This window comes from Salmo salar, chromosome 20 (assembly GCF_965601325.2).
Source record: "Salmo salar chromosome 20, fSalSal1, whole genome shotgun sequence".
NCBI lineage: Eukaryota > Metazoa > Chordata > Actinopteri > Salmoniformes > Salmonidae > Salmo > Salmo salar.
In genome coordinates this window covers 43,870,706-43,887,605 of record NC_138310.1, presented here as the reverse complement: position 1 = coordinate 43,887,605, position 16,900 = coordinate 43,870,706, and the positions used below count along the sequence as shown (strand labels likewise).

At 44.8% G+C, this 16,900-nt stretch overlaps 1 protein-coding gene across 4 annotated transcripts in view; it reads left to right on the top strand.

Annotated features, from left to right (window-relative positions):
• ece2b (endothelin converting enzyme 2b) overlaps window positions 1-16,900 on the top strand; it is a 78,000-nt gene that overhangs the window by 31,786 nt on the left and 29,314 nt on the right. For all 4 annotated transcript variants that reach the window (XM_014161965.3, XM_014161964.2, XM_014161966.3 and 1 more), the window contains 4 exons: window positions 3,760-3,904; window positions 4,196-4,411; window positions 14,237-14,361; window positions 16,460-16,606. In XM_014161965.3, coding sequence (XP_014017440.1) covers window positions 3,760-3,904; window positions 4,196-4,411; window positions 14,237-14,361; window positions 16,460-16,606 — 633 coding nt within the window. The remainder of the gene's footprint in view (window positions 1-3,759; window positions 3,905-4,195; window positions 4,412-14,236; window positions 14,362-16,459; window positions 16,607-16,900) is intronic.

The following is a 16,900-nucleotide window of genomic DNA, read 5'->3' as shown; positions in this document are numbered from 1 at the left end:
TTTGTGGGTTCGTTTACAGGCTCAAAATGGCCAGAAACAAATGACTTTTCTGAAACTCGTCAGTCTATTCTTGTTCTGAGAAATGAAGGCTCTGCCATGTGAGAAAGTGCCAAGAAACTGAAGCTCTCGTACAAGGCTGTGTACTACTCCCTTCACAGAACAGCGCAAACTGTCTCGAACCAGAATAGAAATGCAACGGTTGTCGTCGGGGATAGAGTACCAAAACGCAGCAGGAATGTGGATGCTCATCTTGTATTTATTTTTAAATAAAGAGAACACCAAAACAACAAAACGAAGAACTCACAAACAACAAAACAGTATTGTCGGGCTCACACAGGCAAAACAAGAAACAATCTCTCACAAACACTTAACCAAACACATACCCATATATTGGACTCTCAATCAGAGGCAACTAGAAAACACCTGCCTCCAATTGAGAGTCCAACCCCAATAAACTAGACATAGAAATACAAAAGACTAGAGACCGCATAGAAATACAAACCTAGAACATAACCCCATAAACAATAAATGAAACACCCTACTACATAAATCACCACCCCGAACCACAAACAAAATACCCTCTGCCACGTCCTGACCACACTACAATAACAAATAACCCTTATAATGGTCAGGACGTGACAGTACCCCCCCCCCCCCCTAAAGGTGCCGACCCCGGATGCACCTCATAAATAAACAAACCCCCCCCCCCCCAAAAAAAATCCCCCTAAACTAAAGGGAGGGAAGGGAGGGTGGCTGCCGTCACCGACGGCACTTGTGCTACACCCCCCCTCCCCAAACCACCTATACAGGAGGTGGTTCTGGCTCCGGCCTACTGTCCTCCAGAATGCAGACAGACTTGCTCAGTTTCGGGTCGTAGGCAGACTCCCATCGTTCTGGATCGTAGGCAGACCTCTTCCGTTCCACACCGTAGGCAGACTCATTTGATACACAGTTAATCATATTTATTGCCGGGTCACAGGCAGACTCCCTCGGTTCCGGGTCACAGGCAGACTCCATCGGTTCCGGTCTAGACACTGTTGCCGGATACTCTGGACTGCACACTGTTGCCGGATACTCTGGACTGCACACTGTTGCCGGATACTCTGGACTGCACACTGTTGCCGGATACTCTGGACTGCACACTGTTGCCGGATACTCTGGACTGCACACTGTTGCCGGATATTCTGGACTGCACACTGTTGCCGGATACTCTGGACTGCACACTGTTGCCGGATACTCTGGACTGCACACTGTTGCCGAACTCTCGAGGCTGGGCTGATGCACTGGAAGCCTGATGCGTGGTACTGGTACTGGATGTGCCAGTCTGGGGACACGCACCTCAGGGCTAGTGCGGGGAGCGGGAACAGGCCGAGTCCGACTGGGTTGATGCACTAGAAGCCTGATGCGTGGTGCTGGTACTGGAGGTATCAGCCTGGGAACACGCACCTCAGGGCTAGTGCGGGGAGCGGGAACAGGCCGAGTCGGACTGGGTTGACGCACTGAAAGCCTGATGCGTGGTACTGGTACTGGAGGTATCAGCCTGGGAACACACACCTCAGGGCTAGTGCAGGAACAGGCTGAGTCGGACTGGGTTGACGCACTAGAAGCCTGATGCGTGGTGCTGGTACTGGAGGTATCAGCCTGGAAACACGCACCTCAGGGCTAGTGCAGGGAGCGGGAACAGGACGAGTCGGACTGGGCCGTGGAGGCGTACTGGCGGTCTCGAGCGCAGAACTGGCATCGCTCTTACTGGCTGGATGCGGGGCGCTGGTACTGCGCGTACTGGCCTAAAAATACTTGGCCTCACCACAGTACCCATTACCCCGAAGCACGGGACCTGTCCAGTCACTGGTTGCCCAGAACAGGTACGGGGATTTGGCCTGGGGCTCAATCCTCGCCCAGCCAAACTACCCGTGTGCCCCCCCCAAAAAAATGATTGGGGCTGCCTCTCGGGCTTAAACGCCAGTCGTGTTCCCCTGTAGCGTTCCCCGTCTTCGCTCCACTTCCTCCATGGACCTTCTCCGGCCATAATCTCATCCCACGTCCACTTCTCACGATCGTCCCTCCGTTGTTTGGTCCTTATTTGGTGGGAGATTCTGTAACGGTTGTCGTCGGGGATAGAGGACCAAAACGCAGCAGGAATGTGGATGCTCATCTTGTATTTATTTTTAAATAAAGAGAACACCAAAATAACAACACGAAGAACTCACGAACAACAACACAGTCTTGTCAGGCTCACACAGGCATAAACAAGAAACAATCTCCCACAAACACTTAACCAAACACATACCCATATATAGGACTCTCAATCAGAGGCAACTAGAAAACACCTGCCTCCAATTCAGAGTCCAACCCCAATAAACTAGACATAGAAATACAAAAGACTAGAGACCACATAGAAATACAAACCTAGAACATAACCCCAAAAACCCGGAAATAATAAATCAAACACCCTACTACATAAATCACCACCCCGAACCACATAAACAAAATACCCTCTGCCACGTCCTGACCAAACTACAATAACAAATAACCCTTATACTGGTCAGGACGTGACAAGAAAGAAGAGTTGGAGGCCCTGGTGCACAACCGAGTAAGAGGACAAGTACATTAGAGTGTCTAGTTTGAGAAACAGATGCCTCACAAGTCCTCAACTGGCAGCTTCATTAAATAGTACCCGCAAAACACCAGTCTCAACGTCAACAGTGAATAGGTGACTCCAGGATGCTGGCCTTCAAGGCAGAGTTGCAAAGAAAAAGCCATATCTCAGACTGCCCAATAAGAAGAAAAGATTAAGATGGGTAAAAGAACACAGACACTGGACAGAGGAACTCTGCCTAGAAGGCCAGCATCCCGGAGTCGCCTCTTTAAAGAAAATGTTTTACCTTTATTTAACTAGGCAAGTCAGTTAAGAACAAATTCTTATTTACAATGACGGCCTACCGGGGAACAGTGGGTTAACTGCCTTGTTCAGTGGCAGAACGACAGATTTTTACCTTCTCAGCTCGGGGATTCGAGCACGGGGCTACATGCCGCCCAATAATGGGGTATTGTTTGTAGATTGATGAGGGTGAAAAAAATGATTTTATCAATTTTAGAATAAGACTTGAACATAACAAAATGTGGAAGAAGTCAAGGTGTCACGTCCTGAGCAGTGTAAGAGGTCATTTTTTATAGTAGATGGGTCAGGGCGTGACAGGGGTGTGTGTGTTTGACAGTCTATGTTGTTATTTCTATGTTGTGGGTTCTAGGTTTTCTGTTTCTATGTCGGGTGTTGTTTGGGGTTGATCTCCAATTGGAGGCAGCTGTTTCTTGTTGCCTCTGATTGGAGATCGTATTTAGGTAGGGGGTTTTCTTATTGTATGCTGTGGGTTGTTAGTTGTGAGTAGTGTGTTTTCCTGCTCTGCGTCATGGCTTTATTGTTTTGTAGTTTATTGTATATGGCATTCGGTTTCACGAATCAATAAAAGATGTGGAACTACGATCATGCTGCGTATTGGTCCGATCCTTCAGAAAGCCCTGACACAAGGGGCCTGAATACTTTTCGAATGCACTGGATATGTTTATTTAGACAGTGTGAAAATCAGATGGGTATACAGGGATGTGGGGAAAAAACTGTGGGAAGGGATTGAACCCCGGTCTCCGATGGGATATGTGCCGGGAGTGTTAGAACTTCACCACAGCTCTGCATGAATGGAGGCCCTCTTGACTATGTCTGTGATACATGTGATGGCTCATGCTCATGCTCTGGCTCCACAGGTTGGCTTTCGGAAGGGCGGCATCCAGCTCCTCGGTCCCCTGGGCAGGAGGACCCAAATGGAGGTAGTGCTGGCTGGTGTGCTGCTCTGCTCTCTCCTCGCCCTGTTCGGATGTGCTGTCACGCTGGGCATGCGCTACAACACAGGCGAGGCCTTTGGTTACACGCACGGACACAAGCACGCAAGCACACACACAAGCACACACATGTTATGTCTTATAATAAGGCTTATAATATGTTATGTCTCTCTGTGTATCAACATTTCAGCTGGCTGGTGTTTAGCAGTATCATTATGAGTGATTATTAAGACATTATGGAGTCATACATGCTTGACAAAAGTCTTGTGAACTTGCATTATAACCACATCATAAAGCATTATACTGTACCAGCAGGCTTTATAAAGCATTATAGAATTCAGTTTTTCTACCTTGAAAGCAGACCCAGCGCGGAGCCTGTGTCTGACTGAGGCCTGTATTACGGTGGCCAGTAAGATCGTAGAGGCCCTGGACCGCAGCGCTGACCCCTGCCATGACTTCTACCAGTACGCCTGCGGGGGCTGGGTACGCAAGAACCCTCTCCCTGACGGACGCTCTCGCTGGAGCACCTTCAACAGCATCTGGGACCAGAACCAGGCTCTCCTCAAACACCTGCTGGGTGAGTTGTTTGTACACAATACACAGACACTCACACAGTACATACTGTAAACATACTGCACTATTTCATGACAATGTTGACAGTGTTGGGAGTGTGTTGGCAATTTTTTATTTTATTTGTTATTTGTATTTAACTAGGTAAGTCAGTTAAAAACAATTCTTATTTACAATGATGGACTACACCGGCCAAACCCGGATGACGCTGGGCCAATCGTACGCCGCCCTATGGGACTCCCAATCACGGCCGGTTGTCATACAGCCTGGAATCGAACCAGGGTGTCTGTAGTGACACCTCAAGCACTGAGATGCAGTGCCTTAGACCGCTGTACCACTCAGGAGCCCAAATGTGTTAACAGTGTTGACAGTTTTGAAAGGTGGAAGTGTTGACAGGCCTGGTTCTAGTTTATTTGCTGGTCTGTTCAGGTCAACATATAGAGCCTGGTCCCAGATCTGTTGAGGCTGTATGGCCAAACACTAGAAAGCACAAACCGGTCTGGGACCAGGCCCTGCTAGATTTAATAATGGCCCACCCAATCAAGCTGGCTTAAAATATATATGACTCATCAGAACAGTTGAAAATGCAGTAGGAGGTTCCTGCGCAATTATATGGTAAATCAGAAGCCTACAGTCAATCTGCAATTTCGGCAGCGAGTTGCGACTGTCAGTGAGAAGCCTACAGTCAATCTGCAATTTCGGCAGCGAGTTGCGACTGTCAGTGAGAAGCATCTAAAATAACCCTAGGCCTATTGCAACATTTAAAAGTTAAATCGCGGCATAAACAGAAGTCACATATATTCCGAATGATTCTTTCTAATTATTTTTAAAAGAATTGTAGTGTACACTAAAAATATTCCAGTTTTCACAGTATCATACTGGCAGCCTAAAGTTTATTCCCATTAGTAGGCTACACCAGGACTAATCTCTTCACACTAGTGGAGAGTGTCGACCATATCCCTGGTGAGTGTATAAGGACACAAAGCGAGACCCAAATGCAGACACAGGAAGCAATGGTTGAGCGCCAATATTTATTAATCCAAGGGGTAGGCAAAAGGTAGGTCGGGGACAGGCGAGAGTTCATAAACCGGGTCCAAAACAGTACCAGATGAAGGGCAGTCTAGGCAGGGGTTCAGTAACCAGATCAGAGTCCAAACAGTACAAGGGGATAGGCAGGCTTGAAGACAGAACAGGCAGAGTGGTCGGGCCAGGCGGGTACGGAGTCAGGACAGGCAAGGGTCGAAACCAGGAGGAATAGAACCAAAAAAGACTGGGAAAAATAGGAGCAAGGAAAACTGCTGGTTGACTTAGCAAACAAGACGAACTGGCACAGAGAGACAGGAAACACAGGGATATATACACCGGGGATAATAAGTGACACCTGGAGGGGGTGGAGACAATCACAATGACAGGTGAAACAGATCAGGGTGTGACAGTGCGCATATTCACTGTCTTTATCATTGGATGAGTCAGTCACTGGAACGTTTAGAACAATAATTTCCTGAAATTGTATAATATGTGTCTCCCTTTTTTGTAGGCCTAGATTAGATGGTTGCATTCAAGACAAGGTCGTTTCTATTAATCTCAGTTTGTCAGTATCAGCAGAGTAGACCTACCCAATCATTTTTGTAAAATGCCTATTATTAAAGATTCTAATAGTGTCTCCAGACATGTAGTGTCGTAGAATTGCATTAAATGTGTTTATAAAAGCCACATTTTTTCCCGAATCCCCCTAAAATTGTTTTCCTCTAGCTGGGACTAAGCTGCTTCCCCAAACATGGAACTCACGCACCGCCTATGACGTTGTGTAGCCTATTTCATTGTTTGTTTACTGTCGGATTCGGACAGACAGCCTGTTTTTTTTCAGTGGTGTTGACAGTAATTATGGTGTAGTTGCGCTGCCTACTTGGCAATAGGCCTAATAATGGGCTTGTTTCCCAAGGGAAATTTGTGGTCACATTTAACCTGTGCTATGTGTTAAATTATGCAATGTGATTGCACAAATTTGCTTGTAAATATGTCAGGGTATTTTTGCTGGAAAATGTTGGCCCTGTCACTTTTACTCATGCCCAGCCACACAGCAATTTCTGCCTACACCACTGGACCAGGCTAGTCAGCATCTACAGTGCTGTGTGGTTTTTGAGGCCAGCTGAATCAGCTTGTCTTGCTAAGTGGGCAGACCAGGTATGTGTCCCAAATGGCACCCACCTTTATAGTGCACTACTCTTTACCAGGGCCCTTGTGCACTATGAAAGGAATAGAGTGCCATTTGGGACAGAACCCAGACCTGGGGCTGAGGGCCACTCACAGTGCAGTTCTGGTAAATACCTTGCTGCTTCCGGTGCATGCAGAACTTTATGCTCCATTGAATGTTGAATTAAAACTATTCAGTACTGGGATGCCGGTCTCACTCCACTATACCAGAGGTTACTGTGGTAACTGTCTGTTCCCCTTCAGCCCTACTAATGGGAGAGCCACTAAAGCTTAAAGAGCAAGTGTTTAAGTGTGTGTGTGTGTATGTGTGTATGTTTGTATGTGCATGCGTGCGTGCATGTGTGTATGCTTGTATGTGTACTTGTGTGTGTGTGTGTGTGTACCAGAGGTTACTGTGACCCTGTTTGTTCCCCTTTAGCTGCCCTACTAGCAGGAAAGCCACTGAAGCTTAATGAGGGAGTGTGTGTGTGTGTGTATGCTTGTGTGTGCGTGCATGTGTGTATACTTGTTTGTGCTTGTGTGTATATCCGTACAGTTAACAATGTTATGCTTGTCCGAATGTGATTATGTTAGCGATTCAGAAGAGAGATATGGCTTTCTCCCAGTAGTCTGTTTTGATGCAGCTTGTAAACGGTGTCTTTTTGTTCGACCACACAGAGAAAAAACAAACAGGACTAAATTAACTGTGCGCTGGTGTAGAATTACTCCTTGTCAACAACAGTCAGGAAGCAGTGCCAGTCTTAGGTCTTGTCCCAAATGGCTCCCTATTTAGTGCACTACTTTTGAATAGGGTGCCATTTGGGATGAAGCCTGAGTTGTCCTCTCAGTAAAGTGCGTGTGCATGCTTGCGCGTATGTGCATGCGTGCGTACGTGCTTGGGTGAGTGCATGCGCATGCTTGCATACCTGTGTGTGATTGTTCTGCTGCTAACTTACTGGCAGAATATTCCAGCTCCGAGTCATTTAATTTAATTAAGTCTGCAACCATCAGTGTGAGATGGACCAGAGCATCCTTTGAGGTCACACCATAAAAAATAAAAATAAATGGTTTTGTATTATTGACAAAAGGGCATGAGTTATAGGTTCTGTATGATAATTAGTTTATCTGTTCTGCAGCATTGGCCGGTCATATAACATCCAAGATGGCGTAGCAGTCAGACGTCTTTTGTCTTCATCTTGTCCCATGTATGTATGTATATATATATACATATATATATATTTTTTTCTTAACTTCAACATACTCTCCTGCAACCCGCCTCACCCAATGTGGTATGGATCTGCTATTTTCTTTACCTCTGAACCGGAAACCCCAACAGTAGCTAGCCAGCTAACTAACTACTAGCTAGTAGTAAGCTAGCCACTGCTAGCGGTCATAAGCTAACCTCTAGCCAGGACAACTCCTGCCAGTCTGTACAGCGAGTTTCAACCCAGAGCTTACCGGACTCCTTTTTCTCCATATCACCGGATTCCTACCGCAAGCTCTGAACCTCTTCACCTGGATCACCGCGGCTAGCTAGCTGCTATCCGATTGGCTTCTCCTGCTAATGTCCCTGTCCCGAAGCAAGCACCAATTAGCCTGGAGCTAGCCTATGCTACGCCCATCTCCTGGCTAGCTGAAGAGGACCATCAGCCACTCCTTGAGCTACAATAACTATTTTGCCAATTGGCCTGGACCCCTTTTATTGCCGATACGGGGCCCCGCCAATCCAACTGTCTGGACTACCGACGTAATCCGCCCAAGGCTTTTTTTCAACTGGCTCCTTCGTCGCGACTTCCCCTGAATGCCCATCTGCTAGCCTGCTAGCCACGGACCGCTAGCTATCTAGAGCATACCGGACTGTTAGTTGTAGTGATCCATCAGTCAATTTCTTGGGCTACTATTCCTATTTTGCCAATTGGCCTGGACCCTTTTACTGCACGGACACCTGCTGCTCCAGCACGACTGGTCTGCCAATGTAACCGCATAAGGGGGCTACAACAATAGACTTCTTCCGTCACGACGTCCCTCTAAGGCCCTTCTGCTAGCCTGCTAGCCCCGGCACGCTGGCTGTCTGAATCGCCGTGTCTCCAGCCCGTCCAGCTACTCATTGGAACTTATGATCACTCGACTATGCATGCCTCTCCCTAATGTCAATATGCCTTGTCCATTGCTGTTTCGGTTAGTGATTATTGTATTATTTCACTGTAGAGCCTCCAGCCCTGCTCAATATGCCTCAGCTAAGCCTCTTGTCCCACCCCCCACACATGCAGTGACCTCACCTGGTTTAATTGATGTCTCTAGAGATAATACCTCTCTTATCATCACTCAATGCCTAGGTTTACCTCAACTGTATTCACATCCTACCATACCTTTGTCTGTACATTATGCATTGAATATATTCTGCGCCCAGAAACCTGCTCCTTTTACTCTCTGTCCCGAACGTACTAGACGACCAGTTTTATAGCCCTTAGCCGTACCCTTATCCTACTCCACCTCTGCTCCTCTGGTGATGTAGAGGTTAATCCAGGACCTGCAGTGCCTAGCTCCACTCCAATTCCCCAGGCGCTCTCATTTGTTGACTTCTGTAACCGTAAAAGCCTTGGTTTCATGCATGTTAACATTAGAAGCCTCCTCCCTAAGTTTGTGCATTTCACTGCTTTAGCACACTCTGCCAACCTGGATGTCCTAGCTGTGTCTGAATCCTGGTTTAGGAAGGCCACCAAAAACCCAGAAATGTCCATCCCTAACTATAACATTTTCCAACAAGATAGAACTGCCAAAGAGGGCGGAGTTGCAATCTATTGCAGAGATAGCCTGCAGAGTTCTGTCTTACTATCCAGCTCTGTGCCCAAACATTTTGAGCTTCTACTTTTAAAAATCCACCTTTCCAGAAACAAGTCTCTCACCGTTGCCGCTTGCTATAGACCACCCTCTGCCCCCAGCTGTTCCCTGGACACCATATGTGAATTGATTGCCCCCCATCTATCTTCTGAGCTCGTGCTGCTAGGTGACCTAAACTGGGTCATGCTTAACACCCCGGCCATCCTACAATCTAAGCTTGATGCCCTCAATCTCACACAAATTATCAATGAACCTACCAGGTACAACCCCAAATCCGAAAACACAGGCACCCTCATAGATATCATCCTAACCAACCTGCCCTCCAAATACACCTCTGCTGTCTTCAACCAGGATCTCAGCGATCACTGCCTCATTGCTTGCGTCCGTAATGGGTCTGCGGTCAAACGACCACCCCTCATCACTGGCAAACGCTCGCTAAAATACTTCAGCGAGCAGGCCTTCCTAATCGACCTGGCCTGGGTATCCTGGAAGGATATTGACCTAATTTCGTCAGTAGAAGATGCCTGGTTATTCTTTAAAAGTGCTTTCCTCAACATCTTAAACAAGCATGCTCCATTCAAAAATGTAAGAACCAGGAACAGATATAGCCTGTGCTTCACTCCAGACCTGACTGCCCTTGACTAGCACCAAAACATCCTGTGGCATATGGCATTAGCATCAAATAGCCCCCGCGATATGCAACCTTTCAGGGAAGTTAGGAACCAATATACACAGGCAGTTAGGAAAGCAAAGGCTAGCTTTTTCAAACAGAAATTTGCATCCCGCAGTACAAACTCGAAAAAGTTCTGGGACACTGTAAAGTCCATGGAGAATAAGAGCAGCTGCCCACTGCACTGAGGCTAGGAAACACTGTCACCACCAATAAATCCGCAATAATTGAGAGTTTCAAAAAGCATTTTTCTACGGCTGGCCATGCTTTCCACCTGACCTCCCCTACCCTGGTCAACACCCCTGTGCCCCCCACAGCAACTTGCCCAAGCCTCCCCATTTCTCCTTCACCCAAATCCAGATAGCTGATGTTCTGAAAGAGCTGCAAAATCTGGACCCCTACAAATCAGCAGGGCTAGACAATCTGGACTCTCTCTTTCTAAAATTATCAGCCGAAATTGTTGCAACCCCTATTACTGGCCTGTTCAACCTCTCTTTCGTATCTTCTGAGATCCCCAAAGATTGGAATGCTGCCGCGGCCATCCCCCTCTTCAAAGGGGGAGACACTCTAGACCCAAACTGCTACAGACCTATATCTATCCTACCCTGCCTTTCTAAGGTCTTCGAAAGCCAAGTTAACAAACAGATCACCGACCATTTTGAATCCCACCGTACCTTCTCCGCTATGCAATCTGGTTTCTGAGCTGGTCATGTGTGCACCTCAGCCACGCTCAAGGTCCTAAACGATATCATAACCGCCATCAATAAGAGACAATACTGTGCAGCTGTATTCGTCGACCTGGCCAAGGCTTTCGACTCTGTCAATCACCACATTCTTAATGACAGACTCAACAGCCTCGGTTTCTCAAATGACTGCCTCGCCTGGTTCACCAACTACATCTCAGACAGAGTTCAGTGTGTCAAATCGGAGGGCCTGTTGTCCGGACCCTTGGCAGTCTCTATGTCGGTGCCACAGGGTTCAATTCTCGGGCCGACTCTCAACATCAATTATGTTGCTCTTGCTGCTGGTGATTCTCTGATCCACCTCTACGCAGACGACACCATTCTGTATACTTCTGGCCCTTCTTTGGACACTGTGTTAACTAACCTCCAGATGTGCTTCAATGCCATACAACTCTCCTTCCGTGGCCTCCAACTGCTCTTAAATGTAAGTAAAACTAAATGCATGCTCTTCAACCGATCGCTGCCCACACCTGCCCGCCTGTCCAGCATCACTACTCTGGACGGTTCTGACTTAGAATATGTGGACAACTACAAATACCTAGGTGTCTGGTTAGACTGTAAACTCTCATTCCAGACTCACATTAAGCATCTCCAATCCAAAATTAAATCTAGAATCGGATTCCAATTTCACAACAAAGCATCCTTCACTCACACTGCCAAACGTACCCTCGTAAAACTGACTATTCTGCTGATCCTTGACTTCGCGATGTCATTTACAAAATGGCCTCAAACACTCTACTCAACAAATTGGATGCAGTCTATCACAGTGCCATCCGTTTTGTCACCAAAGCCCCATATACTACCCACCACTGCAACCTGTAAGCTGTCGTTGGCTGGCCCTCGCTTCACATTCATCGCCAAACCCACTGGCTCCAGGTCATCTAAGTCTTTGCTAGGTAAAGCCCCGCCTTATCTCAGCTCACTGGTCACCATAGCAGCACCCACCCATAGCAAGCGCTCCAGCAGGTATATTTCACTGGTCACCCCCAAAGCCAATTCCTCCTTTGGCTGCCTTTCTTTCCAGTTCTCTGTTGCCAATGACTGGAACGAATTGCAAAAATCATTGAAGCTGGAGACCCATATCTCCCTCACTAACTTTAAGCACCAGCTGTCAGAGCAGCTCACAGATCACTGCACCTGTACATAGCCCATCCAACTACATCATCCCCATACTGTTTATTTATTTATTTAATTGTTTTGTTCTTTTGCACCCCAGTATCTCTACTTGCACCCCAGTATCTTTTGCACATCTATCACTCCAGTGTTTAATTGCTAAATTGTAATTATTTTGCAACTATGGCCTATTTATTGCCTACCTACCTTATCTTACCTCATTTGCACACACTGTGTATATATAGTTTTTCTCTATTGTGTTATTGACTGTATGTTTGTTTATTCCATGTGTAACTCTGTTGTTTGTGTCGCACTGCTTTGCTTTATCTTGGCCAGGTCGCAGTTGTAAATGAGAACTTGTTCTCAACTAGCCTACCTGGTTAAATAAAGGTGAAATAAAATAAATAAATACAAATATTTCAGCAGTGTGTGCGTAGCCATGACAGTGGTGCTACAGAGCGAATGACGATATGCGCTGTGGAGATGGAGACGAGCATGTGACTAAAAAAACTATCATACCACATCCTGTCTTCGATCTCCTCCTCTCATTCTCTTAACACCTTTCCTCGTCTTTTTTACTCATTTCACATCTACATTTCCCCTGTTGGTAGCACTCTAAAGCTTTCTGCTTCAAACCCCTAACTTCCTGTCTCTCTCCCCCATCTTTCTCGTTCTCTCTACCTCTACCTCTACCTCTGTCTCGTTCCCTCTCTCTTTCTGACTCTCTCCCATCTCGCTCTTTCTCTCTCTCTCTCCCTCTATCTCTTTGTCTCTGTCTCTTCATTTCCTTCTCTATGGATCTTCAGTGTTTGTTTTCCATTGATACAGATGAAGGCTGCACACTAAAAACAAATGGTTCTATATAGTGCCAAATAAGGGTCTTTGGCTTGTAACCATAGCAGATCCCTTTTTGGTGCTATATGGAACCTTTTTTATGAAGGTTCTATAAATAACCATGCTCATAAGGTTCTAAATGGTTTAATAGTCATATTATATTGTTAAAATTCCATAAGTTTCATTATTATGTTTATTAACCAGTTGAATCAGGTGTGCTAGCTCTGGAACGGCTGGGGGTCCCTGAGGAGAGAATTGAGAGCTACTGACTTAGTCAACCTTTCGAAATTAACACAAGGCCATACGTGAGTCGTTCACAAGACATCCTCACTGGCCATAGTCATATACTGTGTGTGTGTGTGTGTGTGTGTCCCAACCGGCCCACAGCGGTCATGGTCCAATCCCCCAGCTCCCTAACTGTCAGAACAGTCAGCCATGGTTCAGCAGCGGTTTAACTGTCCATGACGTCCTGTTATTTGCTTCAAACCTGTCCTCATCTCCTGTCATGGTAAATCACTTGCACTGTAAAAAAAAAAAAAGTAAGTTGATTTAATTAATTATTATTTAGTAACTGGTTCCACAGCCTTTTTCAGTTTATTTAACTTTTCGGTCATTGTTACCTGAACTTAACATTTTTTGTTGGCCCAAACTTAGCTCTAAAATTCAAATAGTGCTTTTAATATGCAATGTTTTGAACTTACGTTTTTGACACACGTTGACATATATGATTACATTGAGCATGATCATTTATAAAGTCATTATAATTCAGCATGTCCTCACCTGGGATTGGAACTCAGCATTCCAATCTTCTTGCTATGCCAGTATTAGTCTATTACTTTTTTCACATGAATTACTAAACTTTGCACTTCAAAGTAAGTCTCAGGTCTGTTAAAAGTACACTCAAGAAAAACGATTTTATTTATCATAGTGATAAAGGAGTAACATTAAAACAGAACCCTAAAATAAGTCAATCAAATGAATTATGAGAGACATGCTTCCTGGCACAGACGTAGTTGAATAGCAGGAAGATCAGATCAAATCCCAGATAAGGACATGTTGAATAATAATTACTCTATAAATGACAATGTCAGCATGTGTCAAATATCCATGTTGAAAACATTGTATTGTAAATGCACTGTGGTTGTCCCTATCAAATTTTTCTCAAAACCTACATTTTCTCATGTTGGAGCTAAGTTTGGGCCAACTAAACATTTTAAGTTCAGTTAACATTTTGACTGAAAAGTTGAATAAACTTAACAAGGCTATGGAACCAGTTACTAAATAAGAGTTGAATCAACTAGATATATCTTTTTTTTACAGTGTATAATAGAAGGATATGACAAGTCTTGTCTCACACAATCACATTAGCCTATGTTCTCCTCCTCCTCATCCATATTTTCCTCTTCTTCCCTCCCCCTCTTTTCCCCTCCTTCTTTAGAGAATGGCACGTTCAACTCCAGCAGCGACGCCGAGAAGAAGACCCAGTTCTACTACCTGTCCTGCCTGAACGAGCAGCACATCGAGGAGCTGGGAGCCATGCCTCTCATTGACCTCATTGCAAAGGTCAGCTTGATTTGCTCTCTGGGGCCTGCCGGGTAGGCAGAGTTCACCCTTCACACACATGAAATTGTTCAAATTTGCTCTCTGAGGCCTGGCAGAGTTCTAGGTGGAGTTCTACCTTCAGAGACATGAAATGGTTCAATATGGGAACACTGTCTTCCCGGAGCTAATGCTACTGAATCAAGTGCACCTACCGCCAACAGCACGAAACAAATAAAATAAACAGGAATGCAAGGCTTTATTTATTTTAATTTTTTTATGGAAATGTTTGGTGATCGACTAGGAATGCATTAGAGATTGACCGGTTGGTGACCACTGCTCTAGGCCTTGCCTACACCAATCCAGTGCTTTTACATTTGTGGGTTTTAGTTTAGTTTATTCATTCGACCATTTTTAAAATACAAGCAAACATAAAACTTAAAAGCCATACATGCACTATGGAGTAGTGAACAAGAGCACACTTCAGGAGGAAGGAGATATTATTGGGACACAACCAACCATGCACTCCATGTAGCCTTGAAGGTAGTAATTGAGGTAGTAGTTTTTTTCTAAACCCAATGCACCATTTCTCCAGAGAGAAATCAAGTCATTCATGAAATAAATCTAGTCAATAACTATTTGGGACGCTGGGCTGAAGGGAATTGTAGTTTTCAATAAGCAAATAAACGTGGTAATTAACTACTATGCCGCCAGTCTTTTAGGCTCAGAGATGGATACACTTTTACGCCAGCTACATTCTACGTTAGGTTAGATACACATAGACCGCATGAGAGAGGAATGTACACAACACAACAATTAGAGAGAGGGATAGATTATGCCTTATCTACTTTGAAGAACTAGTAAAATGATTGTCAGACAGTTCTGCAGCTTGCTTAGGCAGACTAACCTAGCTAAATAGGATGACTAAAGACATTACAGTATGGGGAGCACAGAGAACATTGTCTGTTTGGCTGCTACTGCCTGAGCAGAGATGAGATGATGACTTTAAGTTAAATAATAAAGTAATCAAATAAAACTAAGTAATATACACAACTGAAATAATTTTCTATTTTTTGTTGATGTCTACCCATTGTGTAGACATCAACTAAAACATATTCAAAGATGACAAAAAATGTAATGTGATACAAAATTGTATCACCTATTTTCAATTTAAATCTGTATAATAAAATGATAGTACCTGGTACCTGACAGACAATGGAATATTTCATGTTTTGCCAATTGAATGTTCACTATTTTTGGCTTTGGAATTGTCATTAAAAATCATGATTAAAAAGTAATAAAAATCAAAAACGTGATAAATGTTTAAAGAAGAAAGGAATGAAGAAAGAAATAGCTATAAATTCACTGTCTCCTTTGTAATCTGCCTTTTGATGAGAACTGAAGTGATGGACTGACTGGCTACTGAGAAGCAGCTTGAAGTACCGGCCCGTCTGTCTTCTGTCTTATTTCTACCAGGTAGAAGGGAGATGGGAAATTGAAGAACACAAGTTGTAGAAATAGGACTGGGTGTGATTAATGTGTGTGATTGATGTGTGTGTGTGCATGCCTCCTTGCGTGTGTGCTGTCAGCAGCAATCCATCCCATCCATCAATCCATGTCTGTTTGTCAGTTATGATTTTAAGAAATAGCTGGGCTGGACTTTTTCACTTTTCCAGTCTTGTGCTACTATGTCATCATGTCCTTGTTCCAAACTCTGCTTAGGATGGGCCTTGAAAAATTCACACCCCATCCTGTTACTCACATTCTGTGACAAGACGCCATTTATCTGACTATACGATTTTAATATGTGTGTTTTGTCTTTAAATTGACAAAAGTGGTGCCATTAATCGGAAGAAAATGCTATACAATACTGTAGAGAAATCAAAATGCTCCGGGGTGACGTTTTTTTCCCTAGGTATAGATCTAGGATCAACTTCCCTTCCCCAATCCTGACCTTAAGCATTAGTGGGGGAAAATGCAAAACTGACCCCAAAACAGCATCTAGGGACAACTTCATCTTATACCAATAAAAATAATAATAGGTTTATCTCTCTATCTGAGCTTGTCGTCCCTCTGTTTTGTGTGTGTGTGTGTGTGTGTGTATATATGTGTGCGACGGCAGACAGGGGGCTGGAACATAACGGGGCCCTGGGAGAAGGACAACTTTATGGAGGTGCTGAAGACAGTGTCAGGCCCCTACCGTGCCCAGCCCTTCTTCACCATTGGCGTCAGCGTGGACCCCAAGAACTCCAACAGTAACGTCATCCAGGTCAGCTGCTCTGGCTCTGGGTCTTTTGAAATGAAAATACTTGTACTAGCACACACACATAAACACATAGGCATGCATAGACACAGACAGACCCACCCACACACACAGACACATTTTATGTTTTTTATAAGGTGGTATGGTTCCCCTGTTGCTCTTTCCTGAGTCATAAACTAAACTGTCGGGATTCATTTGTTTTAGAAGGGACAGATATGCATATCTAATACATTTTTTGGAATATATTGTCGAATATGATAGTGAATGGACTCTGCACACTGCAATTCATTCTCCCTTATG